This window comes from Anguilla anguilla, chromosome 1 (assembly GCF_013347855.1).
Source record: "Anguilla anguilla isolate fAngAng1 chromosome 1, fAngAng1.pri, whole genome shotgun sequence".
Taxonomy (NCBI): domain Eukaryota; kingdom Metazoa; phylum Chordata; class Actinopteri; order Anguilliformes; family Anguillidae; genus Anguilla; species Anguilla anguilla.
This window is the reverse complement of record NC_049201.1, coordinates 62,818,230-62,837,592: the sequence shown is the minus strand read 5'-3', so window position 1 is coordinate 62,837,592 and position 19,363 is coordinate 62,818,230. Positions and strand designations below refer to the sequence as shown.

General features: G+C 43.1%; 1 protein-coding gene across 5 annotated transcripts in view; it reads right to left on the bottom strand.

Moving 5' to 3' along the window:
- Positions 1-3,038: 3,038 nt before the first annotated feature.
- LOC118234474 (sorting nexin-13-like) overlaps positions 3,039-19,363 on the bottom strand; it is a 28,939-nt gene continuing 12,614 nt past the window's right edge. For 2 of the 5 annotated variants that reach the window (XM_035431037.1, XM_035431061.1), the window contains exons 11-26: positions 19,198-19,286; positions 18,890-18,989; positions 18,347-18,540; positions 16,144-16,248; positions 15,137-15,269; positions 13,841-13,878; positions 12,938-13,007; positions 12,302-12,444; positions 11,799-11,906; positions 11,538-11,648; positions 8,774-8,935; positions 8,377-8,448; positions 7,136-7,281; positions 6,704-6,772; positions 6,504-6,616; positions 5,998-6,230 (exon numbers count right to left, since the gene is read on the bottom strand). In XM_035431037.1, coding sequence (XP_035286928.1) covers positions 5,998-6,230; positions 6,504-6,616; positions 6,704-6,772; positions 7,136-7,281; positions 8,377-8,448; positions 8,774-8,935; positions 11,538-11,648; positions 11,799-11,906; positions 12,302-12,444; positions 12,938-13,007; positions 13,841-13,878; positions 15,137-15,269; positions 16,144-16,248; positions 18,347-18,540; positions 18,890-18,989; positions 19,198-19,286 — 1,886 coding nt within the window. Of the gene's footprint in view, positions 6,231-6,503; positions 6,617-6,703; positions 6,773-7,135; positions 7,282-8,376; positions 8,449-8,773; positions 8,936-11,537; positions 11,649-11,798; positions 11,907-12,301; positions 12,481-12,937; positions 13,008-13,840; positions 13,879-15,136; positions 15,270-16,143; positions 16,249-18,346; positions 18,541-18,889; positions 18,990-19,197; positions 19,287-19,363 lie in introns of all 5 variants that reach the window. The other 3 variants (XM_035431052.1, XM_035431043.1, XM_035431028.1) reach the window with 2 other exon arrangements.

Sequence of the window (19,363 nt, the reverse complement as noted above, 5' to 3'; positions counted from 1 at the left end):
AATTGTGTATGACAGAGGCTGTTTGGAAGGTTTGTCAGACAATAAATACAAAAAAAAAGAAAAAAAGAATTTTTTGGCACGAACTGACATTGTTAAATTTGCAATGACACACAATAGCTCATGTAACAACCTGGGATGAATAAAAGAAAAAAAGTTCTGGTTTAAGAACCTAACATTGAATCTAACCAGTCCAAATCTACTCATTTTTAATAGTTAGGACAATACATGTAATTGCCTTTAAAGATAAAGTAGTTTTGTAGTCCTCCGTCATGAAACTCACAGCAACAACAGGCTTCACTTGACTTATTTTGAGCATTATGGTTATTATAGTTTCTTTAGATGAAGCAGATTTAAAAGTTGAAAGCACTTCTTTTGCTATATATCTACTTGATTTTTTAAAATGATCTTACTAGAGTAAGCAATGCGTAACTTGCTGAGTATGGAATGTTAACCGGTACATACAACAGCTGATGAAGCAGGAAGATGATTTGTCTGGATGGCAGAAATACCACAGTCCACACACAGTACTTAGTACTGTGTATGCCAATGTTTAGCAGTGCCAAGATCTGCCACACAAGAATGACATTCTGAGCAGCGCACAAAGGGCTGATTCTCACCCAGGAAATGAATGCCATACCCAGACATTATGAGAGGCTGTGTGTGTTCCGAACGTGGCATATTGTAGGGAATAGATATTATAATTTTTTAAAATGTATACAGTTGTTATAAAATTATTAATGCATTTTAAAAAGTCAAAAAAAATAATAATAATGACTATCAAAAGTATGTTGTGCAAGATGTGTAACTCGATACCTTTCTAAACTTTCCTTCTTAGTACAGTACGGGTGCTGTAGACTTACAACACCCAAGTATAGGACATCAAACCTTCATAGGGTTTATAACAAATTTACTCAATTTCCTACAGCAGTGGCAACCAACCTTGTTCCTGGAGATCTACCATCCTGTAAGATAAGATTTAAACCCTAATTAGGCACACTTGGCTTTACTTATTAGCAGTTCAACAAGATCTCTAGCTGTTGAATGAGGTGTGCTTTATTAAAGTTATAATAATAATAATAATAATAATAGCTTTATTTATATAGCACCTTTCATACAGAATGCAACTTAATAATAAAAGCAAAGGAAGACAGAGAAAAACACAACAATCATAGTCAGTTATGACAGGCGCAAACATAAAACAAGATAAAAAGAGAATAAAAATTAAATATTGATAAAAATGAAAACCTACAGGATGGTATGGATCTCCAGGAACAGGGTTGGTTACCATAAGAACAATGATAAAGCGACTGACAGCCGGCTGACCCATTACGAGGTTGTTCCAGAGGCTAACGGTTATTACATGCTAAGTCTGTTGAATTAGCCGGCTCCTTTCAAAAGTATTTTTAATGTCAACATTTCAGACATCTAGTGGATCCTACACAAAGCCGTCTGGGGTGAAATAACAACAACCAGAGCAGTTATTACCCCCCTGTGAACAAGCAACTGTTCCAGTAAGTAGTGCAATCTGAGTATATTATTGTGAGCTGGGGCATGATGAGAAAGTATTTGGGATATGCCCGCTAGGTTTCACTGGCAGTCTTGAGTTTCGGGGGGAGAGGGGGATAAGGTGGCAGTGGTGGTGTTCCTTTCCCCAGCCGGGGGTAATCCTCCTGGATCTGCCCTAAGCCCCCTAAACTCCCAATAACACCAGCTGGAATGTGCATTCACTGGGGGCAGCTGGGGCAGGCCCAGAAGGGAGGATCCCCACAAATTGAATTAAGAGGTGTAAAATGCAGAGAGAAGAGAGAAAACAAATTGAGATGGTGAAAACAGGTGTCATCCGACATGCCCCCTCCCCGCGCATCCGATTAGCAACCAGCCTGCCCTGGCATTTACCCCTTCAGCCTCTGACCTTCCGAATTTCTCAGACACGCTCAGTCAAGGCACCTGCGCTCCCAACCACACTTTGCATCCATTGGGCTTTTGCATGTTTGTCTTTGTGTCATTTGTGGGGTAGATCAGACTCTGTTCAGCTGAAGCTGTCCCATCTCCTCCAGGTCTCACCTACATGATAAATAAACTCCAAGCTTTCCACTAAGCTCTATGTTTTGATGATACTGATGTCCTAAATATTAAACAAATAATGGATCAATTTCGATATACACTTTCTTTATGTTCTGGCGATATGGCAGATGATTATTTACACGTGCTCATAATTATCTTTCTGAATCATTTCCCTTTTTGACCATAATCGAATTATTAAAATGTTTTCATCGTTGTTCTTCAAAATCGGCCCAATCCATTAAAATCGCTGGTCATGCTGCTTTCAGGAGAGCACCCTTGCTTCAGTCTATGGGGAGTCTGGTTTAACATACACCTTTTTTTGCAGGTTAAATTTTTATAGAACCAACGGATGCGTTACATTGCCTGCATGACGGACGGTAGTTTACGGTATCTACGTATGATGGACGGTAGGGGACTAATCGTAGCCTACATAGAGCTCCGCGGACACGTAGTACATTAAGGAGTGATGAGCGCGCGACCATGTCGTATTCGATGGGAAGTGGGGGCGTCGCGACTCTCATGCAGTCAGCGTGATGAATGGCGAACAGCTGGACAATTCAGATCAGAGGATGAAAGACGTGTCACCCGGCCGGTCACTCCCAGCTGCTGTATTAGCACGGTGGTGGGTGGAGAGAGGAACGCGAGTTATAGCTAAGCTAAATTATAGCTTTGCATTTTCAAACATAATACCGCTCCTTGCTTCTCTCCTGTAGGCAACTTGACATAGTCAGACGCTGCTCATTAAACTGCTATCAACAACAGCCCGGTTACGTTTTGACCCTTTGAATAATTGTTTAAGACGAATTGATATAAAGTATTTATTCAACCTTGAAACACTAACCAATGCGAAATTGTGGTGATGGAAATGATGAAGGCCGTCAACAGACCACGGGTCCGAGTTATTATTGTGAAATGCGAAGAAAATTACTTTAGGCTTTGGTGTTAAGCTGGAGTCTTATCAAAAACCACAGTAAAACGTTTAAGTTAACATTTTATTAGTGTTATACTGAATTCATTGTTAGCACTGAGCAAACAGAAATCTTTTTAGAGGCCTTTTCAGTCCATTAAAATGACCATAACATTCTGATTAACTTTTTGCTCCTAAAAGAAAAATAAGAAAATAGAATTGACAGTACATTTAGGCACACTGTTGACAGATACTATACAATGATATGCACAATTAATTATCATAAATTCATATATACAGGGTGATTCAAACAAAGAAGAAAAAACTCCTACATCCTAGGGGACCAGGTGGTCTTGGGGGGGGGGGGGGGGGTCAAGAGACACTTGACATTGTGGCTGAATTCCAAACCACTATCTCAACCCCTGAACCCCTCAAGTGATTACTTAGCTAGTGATCGCTTAGGTGGTGAGGGAGAGAGAAGAAGCAGCGGGTAAGAGTTGGGTCTGAAACTCTCTTCAGAATTGCCTTTAAGCACATCAACACAGTGCAATCCATATCCATACATTTACAAAAAAAACAAACAAAAAAAAATCTAAACGGGTACTTTTTTTTAGACATACATGATAAAAAGTAAGATAAATACTCCATAAAAATATAGCACAGCTATTCAATGCAAAGTAAATATGCAATTATTTACTTTCTTTTCAAAGTTTTAATAATTACTAGTGTATTATTTGTGTTAGTATGATAAAATACATGTCCACCATAGTTAAGCGCACTAGGTTTTATTGATGTTTTTCCCGTATAATTCATCTACTCACATGATCTTCAAGTGCTGTGATTTTTCACCATATAAAATAAAACTTTATGGCCAAACTGAAGGCTCAAATTTAGAGGTCAGAGGGCAGAGAGGGGGTGAGTTGCAATGCAGCCTGGGATTGGGCATTTCCCCCTCACACCTAATTGGAGGTACTGCCCAGGTATTCACATATCGGTGGAATCAACTATCATTCTGATTGGATATCTACTACTGTGTAATACAGGAAGCAAGTAAAAGCTTCCAATTACGACGCGCAGTATGAGTTGCAGACATGTATGCTGTATGTCCGTCTATGCTGCATACTGTACATGTTTGCAACTATGTACTGAAATTATTTTCAATGTGCACATCAGAATGCTTGTGCTGTAAGCCATGCGCAGATGAAAAATGTCCATTATTCATAAAAGTGTCACAGAGGAGTGAAAAAATGTAAGACTTATAAAACAAGTCCTTAAACTCAACTTGACAAGCGGAATGTAACTGGTTGGGTTTTCAGTGCCAGTTAACTTGTTCTCTCTTTTATGCCTATCCAAAAATATTTTTGTACAATTGTTCTGATAACCATGCATGAAAGAAAAAAAATATTGCACAAAATGACTAATACTATGAAGAAACACACAGAATTTGGTATTTTAATCTATGCATTTGAAGTAGTCTGCCAGGGTCTCTAACCTCTAGCGCATCTCAATTCTCTAAACTCTCGTTTAGTATTAAGGCTGATTCGCTATCTATCAGTGGCACAGTTTTCCTGACTCAAGTGGGACTTTCCCCATTTTACAGCTACAAACGTATCTTTACAATCAGATCTGCAAGCATACAATGTTTTACAACATGTAACCGGGTTAAAAAAAGGACACAAACAGATATTTTACATCCGAGAGTTACATTCTTTAGAGCATATCTCAGTATGCTTTAAACAAACACAAACATTTATCTGCATCAAAATCCAATCCCTGGACAACAGGTCAAATGGATTCAGTCACCTCTAGGAAGTTGGTGATTTCTCCTGCGTTTCTCACTGGAATCTAAGATATTAAGCAGGTTCCCCCCCCCCAGTGTTTAACGGTACTTTAAGTCAAAGGGCACTTTCACACTCGGTATTTAGAGGACAGCCGTTCACCCTCTCATGTATCGGCTGCAGTTGGTGCTAAGATGTAGTGTGAAAATCCTGTTAGGCTCTACACTGGTTAAAAGTTATCCACAAGTATTTAAATGCTATACTTTATGTGAAAGTGCCCCAACACCCGTTTCAGAAATCCAAGCGAACACTAGGAATGTGCAGAATCTTCAAACAAAATTCTTGCATCTGATATGCGAGGGGCATTCAGTCCAACTGCTATGGCAGTTACTCCTTAACTCTGCGAGGAATTAATGAATCAAGTATTTTTTCACCCCAGCTCTCACACACCATCACAGGATTGACAGCGACTAAAATGAACACGTCAGGGAAGAATACTCACTTAAATCTGTTACCACAGGAACACACTGATGGGCTCCCTGCTACAAAATTTGGCCACAAAGATGTTTTGTGTAATTAGTTGAAGGATGAATGAATGCATTTAAAATGAACTGGCGTCTGAAATCCCAGCTGTGAAAATGCAACTGAACAGGATATGCAGGTTGGGCCGGAATAATGTTTTAAATGCAAGTTCACCTTCTCTCCGGTTCTACAGGCCCCAAAACCAATTCCACCAAAGCAGGTGTAGGGTGCAAACCCACCACTGTCCATTCAATACAATCTCACCATTCTGATTTCTCATTTGTTGTTCAGCACCACTCTCTGATCCAATAAAAAGTGTCTAAAGGTACTACTCTACTTGTGCCTCACCTCTGCAAAAACTACGTTGGGCCTACATACCGTGGAAGTCTGAAGGAACCTACCATATGGGGCCAGGTTGTCCCACACTTCAAACTATCACCTAACTTTTAAAATGAGGAAACAGTAAAAACATGGACAGAAAGAACATCTGATACCATCAGCAGTTGTCCAGCACCATAGTTTCTGAAGTTTTTTTCAGTGGTTTGGCTCTGGCAGCTTAGGATCCACAAAGACCCATCGAAAACTCCATGCTACAGGCGCGATGATTCAGAGCTCGCTTACAGGGTGCGGAGGGCAGGGGAGGGGGGCGCTCTCTGGGCAGTGATGTCGGCCCCCCTCGTCTCCCCCCCCTCCGTACCGCCCCCTGGTGGTGGCGGCGGTGGCCCGTCACCTCTTCTGCGCTGTCCTCAGCTTTTGCGAGTATCTGTGCGTGCGCTCGGAGCAGGAGTGCAGCTTGGCGAAGAGCTCGGGGAACTTGCACTGGGGGAACATGGTCTCCAGCAGGCCCTCCAGGAAGACGTATACCAGCCGGCGGTTCAGCTGCTGGTGCTGGAACATCTCGAAGACGCGCAGGATGCCCTTCCGGGTGGTGTCTGCGCCGATGATGTGCTTCAGCTCGTCTGCGGCCGCACGGGAAGGGAAACGAGCGGGAAAATGCGTTACGCTACCAAAGGACAGAGTGCTGGGAACAGGGAACAGGGGAGAGAGCTCTGGCCAGTATTTAACACTGGACAACAGATGATCAACCCCTTGCTGGTTCACAGACTCACGCAGCCTTGCTCACTTTCTCCCTGACACACAAGAGCATGCAGATACTCACAACATAGACACACAGACACACAGACACCCAGACACGTACGCATGCGCACACACACACACACACACACACACACCTGGCATTATCCCCAGCAGGCTGGTTTTGGCAGCAACCCTGGTCCTCATGCGGATGTTTTTGTCTCTGCGGGGCGGAGTCTCTGCCAGGATCCCATTGGGCCAATAGGAGTCTCTGTGAGAGGTGTGAAAAGTGAGCGATGAACGTAGGACAGGAGATTTAAATAAATACCCACGCGTGTGGAAGGGAAGTGCTGATTACCTGAAGCGCTTCACAAAGTCAGCCACCTGCTCTGGAGACGTCATGAAATCCACATGATCGACTATTTTTCTGCAATGAAATCAGATATTCCATCATTAGAAATGATGAATTCAGTCATTTGACAGATTGTATTCATGCATGTTTCTATGTTATTTTGCGGAAGGCAGGGGTTGTGATATTATCTGAAACAGTAAAGCGTCAGGGCCATTCCTTATACATTTGGTCATTTCAACAGATATCAGAAAATACCACATCAAGTTAGCAATGTCACAACAGTGCCAAGTGTCACATTCTTAAAAGTACAGTTTTATGACGGCTCATATTTATTCAGGATGAACTGATTGGACGTTTACCCTCGTGCTTATGAACAGCGTGTTGTCATGATGTTTCCACACTGAATGTTTGTGTGTCGGGTGCTTGCGCGTGCTGTACCTGTTGATGGTGTCTCCATAGGTAGCGCGAATGAGCTGCTGCAGAAGGTTCTTGATGTTCCTCCTCAGCCACTGGTTCCTCTCTTTCAGGTCAAACACTTCGTCCATCAGCAGCAGCATGACCCGCAGTGGAATGTTATCGTCCACCTTCAGGGGGTCAAAGGTCAACTCGGCTCACAGTCGCACGGCAATTTAACGTCATCGCCACAATCAGTAAACTCTTTCACATCCAGCAGGCCAAAGCTCTTAGACAAATACAATACAGCACATAATATTTTTGAAGCAAAACAGGACAGGGACTTTTTTTTTTGGTCTCCCCTTTGAAAGCGAAAAGACATTTGTCAGTTGGGGGGGGAAAAACAATAAAACTCGGGAGAGACAGTGAAGAATGCTTTGAAGTGACAAATAAAAATGTGAAGCCCCGGACAGCTGTGGATTTATGACGATGACAAATCTGCATATAATCTGCGCTAATCTTGCACGCCCTCGCTCCTGGTCAAGGAGAGAGAGATAAAAGCGGCCCCCTCTCCTTAAAACGTTCGCATCGACGATTGGTGATGTAACCCAAACAGTGGGAAAGTGCCGGCGTTTCTGGGGCTCCGCGGGGTCACCGGCGGCTTTGAAGTGCGCTACCGGCTGCCCGGGGCCACGCCCGTCAGGCCCTCTCCGGGGAGAGGATACTCTCGTGCTAATACCTGGGACTAAAGGCCTGTCCTGCCTATCGGAGCCCCGCGTATACATTACATTACCAAATTTGAATGCTTAAATGTCACATTTGGGCAAACGGCTGCGCATCGGTGTTTATCGCTCATTTGGCACGTACTGCTGGGGGGGGGGGTGTTCTATGAGGAAAAAAATACACCCCCCCCCCCCCCCCCCCAGGCGAAAGCACCAGGCATTTCATAACCGGCCAGAGAAAAGCCACGACGCTGCATTTAAGGTAAGCCCTAAAATATGTGCATACGCAGACGCGCGTGGATTTGAGAGCTCATTTCCAGCCCCGGTGAGATACGCAGTGAGAAATGTATCCCCGGTGCCGTGGCGACCCCGGGCCCGGTGCAGCTCCAGCGCTCCGACGCACAGCTGTGCACACTCCCCGTCTCCCACGCCAGCGCCCCTCCGCCGCGCCGAAAGACGAGCGCCGGGAGGGAGGGAGGGAGGGGGGCGTGGGAGGGGCCGGGGGAGGGGCCGGGGGGGGGGGGGGGAGGCGTGGGAGGGGCCGGGGCGGGCGGCTGTACCTACGTTGTCATCCAGCTGCGCGGAGACCCTGCAGTGCTCCGAGTTGATGTCCGACTTCGGCATCATCGGGGGCACCTGAGGAAGGCGAGATCGGCCTTACAGCACAGAACCCTTCGCCCGCGTCGCGTCCACAACGCAACTTCCACAACACATTCCCCAGCGCTCAGGAACTCAGGCAGTTACTTAAATCCTTACCCTGCCCTTTACGACTTTCCCTGTCAGTACCACTGCTGTTCGTGGCCTGTTATCCAAGCACAGCTACTGCATCCATGACAAAGTGTAATACTCTAAAAACACACAGTTTCACAGAGGGCTACAGGCAGCTTGGGCAGTGAGGTGCTCCGCACGGCCACGCTGTACGACTAGCATTCAGGACTCACGGCTGTCCGTTTAAAGGCACCTTGAATATGGACTGCCGGAGGTCCTGGCCCAGTCTCTCGGACATCTTGCCCATGTTGTCGGACACTTTGGTCATGCCCTCGGCGAGGCTATCCGGCAGGGACTTGACAGCGTTGGACACGTTGCGCATGGAGTTCCGCAGGGGGTTCACAAAGGTGTCCATCTGAGGGTCAGAAGGGTTCATCTCTGTCAGCTCAACATTGTCGCACATCATCCATTTAAGTGAGTGGGCAAACAGACACACTTCAGGTTAAGTGCTCTGCTTGAGGGCAAAATAACTCTTCCGTATCTGTCCAGTTCCCTCGATGAGAAATACCTGTTCCCCGTCAGAATGTATCATCAAACTTTATCGCATTGCCAAACTTACTTAACCTCTTAAGGAACAAGCCAAATTTTGCCAATCCTTGCCCATTTAGGGGGTACCCTATTTAAAGCTTTATAACTCCAGACGTGAACACCACAGAGACTTGAAAAATGGCTTAAATGAAGCAAGACATTTGTACAATTTACAATACTAACACAGATTAGTTTATATTCATAATTTTGGAAGAAATAAAGTGCCACAAATGCAATTGTTTTGACAAAAAATCCAAAATAAATTTGCACTTTTTAAGTTCGCAATGAAATACTGCGAGATTGAATATATGCAGGAGGTTAAACTATACATGTGCTAGGTCAAAAACTTCTTGACCACAAGTTCATAAAATCTAAGGGTGGATATGTAGAACTACTATAGATGTATGAAGCAAAAACTAAGCAGTGTACCCAGCATCTCCAAATCTATCCAAAATGTCTAAATTATGCATTGCTGTAAATCATAACATATCCATGTATTTCACTACAAATCAACTGTTTTGACTCAAGAAAATCACTGTTGCATAATTTTCAAATGGGAATTACAAGCTTTCAGTCAGTACAGTGGTCTAAAATAGCTAGGTGTCCAGAAACATATCCAAAATCTCTCCAAAATTGAATAAAATGTTTTTTGTCCATTATAAAGCATATAAATGAGCCCCTTATGAGGGTTTAAGATGAAACATTGCTATCAGATTAAAAAAATAATGCAAAAACATTGTCACGAAATACGGTACAGTACCTAAATGTGTAATAATTAACTCGTGTGTATTTCTATACTCTGTACTCTCGTATGTTTTATTGTATGGGGATGAGACAACATGAAAACAATTTTCACCCGTCCACCACGTTTTGGCAATGTTCCAGCTCTGACGTCATCACTGTTGCATGCTTCACAAAAACTATTACACTTCCGTCTAACGCTTACATTACAGTGTGAAATATTTACATTATATAACACCACTAACCTATTTAAAAATACTCAATTTCAAAAAGAACGTATATAACCGAAATATTTTGAACGATAATACTTACATAGCAATGGTGAAATCTCCTCTATGTTCAGTAGATAGAGACAGAGAGACAGTATCAATTATATTGTTCTATTCGCTTCTGTTTTGCTCCAGAAAACGATGTCAGCTAGGTCTATCAGCAAACATATGGCTTAGCTATGTTCAGAAGTCCTCAATAATAATAGTATTTTCCAAGAAATTACGAAATATCCTTGAACATGTTTCGTTAGGTGCATCGTATTTGTCTGCTAACAGAGTGTGATTGCGTAAGTGAATGCTATGCTAAGAATATTTTCTGTTACGCTGACCTATAAAACGCTATTCCGAAAGCAGAATTAGACATGTTATACATCGTTAGAAAGCTTATACTCTCGCCTACCGAATAAATGAATTGTAAATCTAGTCAGACTGTACTAAAAAGGGCGACGACGCCGTAAACAACAGGTGTGGTGTTACGCACAGCTATTTTGGAAGATACCCAGGCGTCACAGATGCGCCTATATTTCCCAAACGGATTGTCCAAGACAATATATGACCACGCAGTCTCAAAAGGGACATCTCTACACGTAAAACCAACAGTAAGGTTTTATATTTATTCAATATTTAGTCCCAGATATTGACTGTAGAATGACATGGTATCATTTTTAAAAACTTTTTCTCGTTTATTTCGTTATTCAGTGAGCAGCGTTTTCACTGCTGTATAGGCATATCTTAGGGCTATTGTCGGGTTTATCTTGTTGCTATGACGGAATACGATTTTTTAGTGGTGAAAGAATATTTTTATGAATGCCAAGATAGACAATATTGTCCATTATGTCAAGGGTGGGGGGTGTTTTTTAGATGAGACTGCAGGGAGGGGGTGTGTGTTAAATGAACGACGGGAGCGACTATGGTGGGGCTGCGAAACTCCGTTTTCGGCATAGTTGTCATGTATTGTCTACTAATGAAACTGAAACAACGCGTTTCTGTTTTCATCTCACACTTTGGTTGCAGTAGCACCGAATGTTTGAGTTTAGTAATTTAGGCACGCGGGCGTGCCCACCACTAGGGGCAATGCGCTAAGAGGTTAAAATTATGATTATGTTCAAAACAAGCCTTTAATTGAATCATTTATTGGGCTGAACCCCTGACCTGACATATATTTTCATATAAATTTTGTTCTCAAAAAGCAGTAGTCCACAAGATGTGGCATGCTGTACATTCTGTCTACGATAGATTATATTTATATTTCCATGGAGAACAACCTTAAACTGCTTTTTCCATGAGTATACTTTTCAGGTGCTGGGATACCAGACTTTATGAGACCCTTGGACATGTGCAACAGTAAACCGTGTTGACCACCGCCGAGAGTGTTAATGTGGAAGTGTTCTAAATATGGACAGTAGAGGGCGCTCTGACCTTTCGTGCAAAATCGCCCTTCCCTTTGTTGTACGCTTTGTTCTCCAGGAAGTCGCACAGATACGCAGACAGCGTGGGACACGCTTTCATCGTCTCTGGATTCAGCAACAGCTGCAGGTTCAACAAGCGTTTTACTTCCATTTGGCGTTCCATTATTTAAAAAGAAATCTTCACAAAGTGTTGTGTGTACAAGGCCAGCTGTAAGCCGTCATTGAGACAACCTACAGTCATTTACAGACAAACTGCTGCAGACTGTCTCACCTGCAGGTAAGCATTGAGGTCTTTCTTTCTCCTCTCAAGGAAGTCCCGGTCCATGTTGTTGAAGGTCTTTTTCCCGGGAAGTTTCAAGATGGGAGCAAGGCTTTCAAACTGGGGGGAATAAAGAATCACACTCAAGTTTTTACTGGCGGGCGTGGATGATGGAAAAAAATAAAAACTCTCATTATTAACGCTCATTTTCATTTATTATTTATTCATTCATTTATTTCACACTAATCAAAATGTAAAATTATAAAAATTATGGTTCTTCAAATTCCATAAACTATAATAATAAAAATCTGTTACAAAAGAAGGTCCTATATAGCTAGCTCAAGTTTTCAAATTTGAAGCAAAAGGACCTATGCATTATTTGTAAAATAGCTTTGAAAAGGTCTTGCCGTAATCTGCTCTGTGCAGCCTTGCTGAAATGAGTAACACAGCGATAACGAAGCGTTTAAGAGCTACAGAAAATCACAGTTAAATGGCAGACGTTCAGAAGTAGTGACCTGTTCAGTGATGCGCATGTGGAAGTCGTGGAAGTCGCTATAGCGACGATAGGTCACCCAGGCGTCCCCGCTGCCGTCCGGAGCCTTCCGGGACACGGTGATGGCGTACAGTGCATAAGTCTTCCCGTGATCGTTGCACACTCCTGCCACATGAATTTGGTTTAAACAAGTGTCAGCAACTGGGCACGCAAGCAGAGCGGGGAGAAGCACACGACGGAGGGAAGGACGGACGGAAGACAGTGCGAGGACGGATGCAAGCGCAGGAAGGACAAAAGGAAGGAAAAAAGAAAAGAAAAGAGTAAACGGTGAAGATGATGGAATGGTGATGTCATGATGCACGACAATAAAAAAAGGCAGAGGTTGAGAGGCGTTTGATGCTGGTTGGTTAGACTCAGGAAAAGGTGAGAATGGTGTATAGTGACAATACAGTAATGGAGAGGAGTTGATTAGTGAAAAAATGGAAAGCTATAGTATGCAGCAGTATTACTCTAACTGCTGCCAGCAACATAATATAGTAATTGAATGAAATTATAACAAAATTGTAAATACAATTACTGTCATCTGGTAAATAGTCATATATACTGATGAAATAATTTAAAACAAAACATGTATCATAAACAGGTGATTTGCACATACCAGTATCGGAAATAAAAGCATGAATTTGCATTGATTCATCCGAACTTGCATTGGAGAGGTCGTCCAATGACTGAAGGGACAAAAAACACACGGGTTTATTACAGAGAAATTAAAAAAAGGCAGAAAACGCTACGCTGAAAGAAAGACCAGCTTCTACATGTCCCTTAATTCAAGTTATCCACCCCCACCAGCACTCACATACAAACGCCCACATGTGACACATAAACATGCACAGCAAGATTCACACAGGCTGCATATTTTAAATAACTCTCACAGAAATCCTACGGGTCCCACAGTAAATGGATGACATCACCACCCCCGCTTGGTTTTTAGTTCCAACCGCACAGAACAGCAGTATTTCTGCAGCAGACAGGGTGACATACAGTGGTCCCTTTCTCTAACCCTGCATTTGTCCCCCTCCTTCCCTCCCTCTCTCCGCTCTGTTCTTTATGACCAAGAGGAATCCCTCGCTATGTCAGAACCCCAGGTCCGCTGCGGTGGGGAGACAGGGCTAACATAGCCGCCAGCCTTCTTAGCCCCTGCAGATTATAACTTAACAGCAAGCACGGTGGTTTCATCACCATTGCCTTATTTCTGGTAGTCAGAACACAGTTATTACACAGAAAATATGACTTCATTTGTTGCTATTACACTAGTGAAAAATCTGGCTATAATTGACACATTATCAGTTTATACAGCTGGACATTCTCCCAAAGAAGCTATGATAATGTCCCATCTGGGATCTAGACCTACAAGCCTCTGGTCAAAAGCCTGGATCCCAAAGCACTATATCACACTGCTGCCCCTACGTCCATTAACGTTAGCCATGTCACTTAGGAAAGCAGACGTACTGAATTACATCCGCTGCGCTTGATCACAGGCCAGTTTGGAAAGGCTACGTACCAAATTTAAGCTTCCTGTAGGAGATCCATTAAATGATTCTGTGGAGGTACAAAAAAAGTGAATTCAGAAATTAGATATCGAGCATTTTAAGAGAAAGAAAACATTTGGGGGAAGGAAAAATACTTTCAGAAAAAGTCATAATCTCACACTGGAAATTTCCCATGGCAGAAATAATCAAATAAAAATGAAAAACTTATAGTAAGAAACCAAGATAGAACGTTATAAAGCCGTGGGAAGCTTTCTAAACAAAATCTAAAATTCACAGACACTATGTGCATCTGCAACTAATACAACTGATGCCCAAGGGGGAGACCCATCAGATATTTCAGGGCCATAATTTCAAATAAAACTTTGCCATAACATTATCTGAGAAGGGAAAGAAAAGACAAATAATATCTCAGTTATTAATCACAGTATAAAAAGTGAATCCTAAAGATATGCATAGATACCTTCAACTGTGGTCTCTCATATTTCTTTGGTCACATAACTTCGAAATATTAGAAATGGTGAGGTTCATGTGAAATTTCCTTGCATCTGGTCTATTAATTTGATTTCCTGAAGAAAGGCAATATTCCAACTGATGTAGTGCCCTCAGTAATGGGCAGTAACTGGACCGTTTGTTTATTTGTGCTCAATAAACATTCATGACCCATCTCTAAAGATGTGTGCCGTTTGAGTGGGACTGTCTCTGGCACTGACGCCATCAAAATCCTCATTTCCTGTCACTTCAAAGTCATCCATTTTAAGAATATACAATCATGCCATACATGGAAGAGATGACACGGTCTATGGTGGTCTTCAAAAATCGGTCCATTTAAAGAGTGTGGTGAACAAGTAAAAATGGAATCCTAATAAAGTTGGAGGGAGTAAAAATGGCTTCCTAACAACGCTAGAGGGAGAAGTCAATCTAGACTATTCTAAGATATAAACAACATGACATCCAATATGAATGTGGTGCTGTGCTATTCCTTTTTGTGAATGTTGCTAAGAAATTTCCCTACATGGTTAATAAAGTTAATACTGAATTGCTACTCAACTGAAATGACCAATTTATCTGTACCAAGCAATTACGGTGAACAAGATTGAAGTCATTTTTTAGATGTTCCAGACGGTCATATTTTTTGCAGTCACAGACACCACCGCACACACTTGGGAGCCGCCACGGCCATGCGTTACGGGCGCGAGGCGCTGGTGTGCGGAGGCGCTGGCGTGTGGAGGCGCTGGCGTGTGGAGGCGCTGCTGTGTGGAGGCGCTGCTGTGCGGAGGCGCTGCTGTGCGGAGGCGGCCCTCTCTCACCTCCCTCCCCGTCGTCGGACCCGCGCAGGCTGGGCTCCTTCAGCATGTCCAGCTCGGCCAGCATGCGCACGTACAGCGGGTGCTGTTTGAAGGACGGGTAGAAGCGCTCCTCGTGCAGCATCATGTCGTACACCTGGGCCCGTCAATCAAGAGCTCAGCGCACGTCTAACCTCGCACGCATGTGTGCACGGCCTGATTTACACGGCTTAAAGCCGCTCAGCAATCAAAATAATCCTACGCTAAAACAACAAATGCTGACATTAGGCCTATTCTTTCAGTCCAGGTTCCTTAATTCATTTCTCGATCATGAAAGGCTCAGTAAGCAACAGCAAGTTCTTTGTTGCCCATTACAGGAGGATTTGATATAGGTCATTTGGAAATTGTTATAACATATCATTTACAACATATAATCAATATTTACATTTCAACCAATCAGTGTTGCACCTGTTTTGTTGGCTGCCACTCAGAAGTGAACTTGCAGACAGTATCCATAGACCTCCAGTGATAGTGTTTGATACAAAATACTTTGCAGCCAAAGCAAATCTCTTCATAAATTTTAAGTCAGTATGCATCTTTATCTTGTGACTTTGAATGAAAAAGAAAAACGTGCTTGCACAGGTCCTTTAAACTGTGTTTTATCAGCTATATTGCTGGACACTTTATTTAAATGCCTTGCCTGTTGGTCCAACAGCCAAAAATATATGGTGTGCGCACAAAACTAAAGAGCTAGATTTATGAACGTATGCAAAAGAAATGCTTATTCTGTCACAAATAAAGACAGACTGGGTGTTCCGGCATCTCGGGCAGGTGCAGCTGCAATGTCCCACCCGGGATCTGTACCTAATACGCACTGCCAATCCTACTGGAAGTCTCAAATTCCTGAGTTATTACTTATGCCCCGTGTGGATTCTTACACACACTGCTTCCTTGGAAAGAGTCAACACTGAATCAATAAGGCCTTTTTTTCCTGAGAATAGCTTATTTGGAAGAAGAGCATAAATATTCACCTTTCTCTGGATATCATCAAATATCTCAGGCGTGGGGTCCTCTTTATGCAGTTTCTCGGCCAGCTTTGCGATCAAAGCCTCGTCCACCTGAACTCTCGGTGACGCCTGAAGATGAACACATGAAATTCTCAGTTCAGTACCAAATTCCAGTGTCTGACTCTGCTTCCAGAGTGTTTATACAGGCAGGACTGCCCTGTCTTTATGAGATAAGGAAATTGCAGAGCTCCAGAATCTCACGGGGCACGCTGACTCCCTGTCCCTGTACAAGACAGAAAACCGTCTCCATGTCTCTGTCACCAGCTGGTGAACTTTGTCTTCAGGATTAATGTTTTGGATTTGGATTGTGAAACATGAAGAAACAACGACACATGGAATGTTTTTTTTTTGACACAGGAAAGGCAGCACCCGTGCAGCTCAGCAGTCTTAAATGACCTGAGACATACTGAAGCCTCACTCCTTCTCAAGCCAGAACGTGTCTCAAATACTCCAGGTGTGATCTGCTGGGCAGCACGTCCGGTTAAAGGATTCATAATCCTGTTCATTCTAGTGCATGGGTGTGGCCCAACGGTCAGGGATGGAATCCCGACCTCATCAGCACCAACTCTGGGGCTTAATTAGCAGTAGCATCATCTAGGGTTAGTCAGGATTCAGTTGGCAGGGATCCACATATCTCACCGCTGTCTAGCAACCCCCAACGGTTGATAGCAACCCCGATGGTTGACTGGTCACCTACAAGCCCACCTGTTTAGTGAAATGTTTCATGGACTTTAAACTCATCACACTGCTGGTGAACCATGGTGCGATGGGGGGATCTAGCCATCGCACGCTTCGGAGGACAGCACGTGAGTGTCTGCGCCCTCCAAAATCGACACCTGAGGTGCTGACATGTACAGCTGGGTGTTCAGTGTGCTAATCTGCTAGTCTGAAGACGGCTTGCAAATCCGTGTCACACTGTGTGAGGCAAAACTGAAAGAAGTTTCAGTGAAACTAAAAAATAAAGGTGTCATCAGGAGTGTAAAGCCTGTGCAAGGAAAACTACATCTTTTCACTTGATTCTGAACATGTACATTTATTATTGGGTAATTTTATCATTTATTTTATGTACTGCAACCTATAACAGGTAAATTAAACACTTTGGTACTGATAGTATGTGTATTACGTACTTTTACTTACACAAGGTGAGACTGTGACAATAGCAATCAACAAATTTTATATCTGGCATATTGCTGGATATCAACTCAAACAGATTTCCATTCAGAAAGGTGCTTTGTGAGTAGCCTGACGCAGTGGAATCAATGGACTTTGAAGAGTAGCCAGTAACACGGGCCTTTTTGAGGCTGGACTCTGTTTTTCCTTCTCTCCAGATTGTAAGGACACAGCTTGAACTTTCATTTATTTATGTGGCTCTCCTCCCACTCGATTTGTTCTGCCGCACTTGGCAGCGAAGCCAGTGCGTGCGTCACACGCAAGCCCACTCCCCCCAGGCCGCCAACTGCTGTCCTTACAGGGTGATACCAGGTTAATCTGCTCCGCTTTTGTAGCGCTGCTAGGTTCTGCGCTAATTACTGTTATTACTCCGGTACACTGTTGGTGGCACTTACCACATGGTGTGCAGACAACAATAAAATATGCTTGATCTAATTTCTCCAAAAGAAAACATATCTATTATTGCGATAAGAATTTATGTGAAATTGTGCCACAGTTTAGTTTGTAAATCCATCATTTGGAATAAATCATCGATAAGCCGATATGCATAATTTCAACATCCCTTTCCTTCTGAATTACAGTCAGCACACAGTCTAAAAAATAGTTCAGATTAAACAGAACATGCGTTTTGTGTGTCGTTGATTCATCGAAATTCATTTAGTCCTCTCGATCAAACCAAAATGGCGTGGAATTTTTCACAACCCTTTAAAAGTCCATTTAACATTTCACAATGTAATGTTTTACCCCTTAATAGAGAAAAACAAACCACTGCATCAGTGCACAGAGGACCATCTTGTACACTGTTAGCATTTTCCTTCTCTGACAAGTGCAAGTGATATCTAGCGTACCACGCCAGGAACTGATTGTACTGCAGATGTGGAGTTTTCCCCTTCATAAACGGGTGCGGTGTATCAGATCGTTACAGTGTGCGGGCTGTCAGACGGGTCTAGGATTTACAGTTCTAGCAGGGTCTGGCGGAGCTAGCACGCGCGCTAACCTTTTCTGACAGGTACTGCTCATAGACTCCCAGCACAGCAGCCTTCAGCAGGCCTTTGGTCTGGCTGCCCTGCTTCGTCCCGTCCCTCTGCCAGCCTTGCATGACCTCCAGCTGCTGCTGGGCCGTCACCCGGTACCCCTCCACCGTCAGCCAGAAGAACAGGTCCGCCTGGCCCCCCATCTGCTGCATGTAGTCTGGGACAGGAAAGGGGGGGGGGGGGTTACTGAAATGCTTATTTGTGTCCTGGTTCAGCTGCGTTTTTCATAAATTTGTACATTTAATACAGATCTTAATGGTGATGCACTTAAACCGAAATGCTCAAACTGTGAGAATCTGTATGTTAAAGGGTTTATTATACACAGTGTTGTCCAAAAAGTCAGCAGACTGTAGTGTATGCAGTGTTATTCTTGGTAAATGGCATGATATTTGACACCATTTTACAGAAAAAAATAAAAATTCCTCTCAGCCCTTTGTATGGAGCCTCGTAGCTTCCTCAGCAGAGCCAGCCCTGTAAGCCTTGGGAGGGGTTCCTCTCACACTTACCCATAAAAAACTGAAGTGCAATGTTGTGAACCAGTATTTGCTCCAGTGGGATGACACAAAGCTTGCCAAAGCTTGCCGCCAGTTTCAGGGCGTCTATCTCCTACGGCAAGACACAAAAATTCAACAACACTCATTTCTAAAGAGAAAAATCTAATCTGAAAGACTATTTGTGATTAAAATGATTTCAAATAAATCAGTACAAATTTACTTAAGAGTCTGCCATCAAAAACACTTAATTTTAATTAACATAACTTAATGATGTTGTAATTACAATGACACCCTGGCTGAGGCATTCTGGAGAACATTACCTTTCCTGACTGCAGCCTCTGTATTCTGGTCTCACAGACCTTCTTCACAAACAGCAAACTGTTGATCTGATTCTTTATCACATTGATATCTACAAAAAACAAGAAGACAAAAAGAGTCTGATGAAGATCAAATATTGCATCAAGATTCATTTTCAAGTTGCACTCC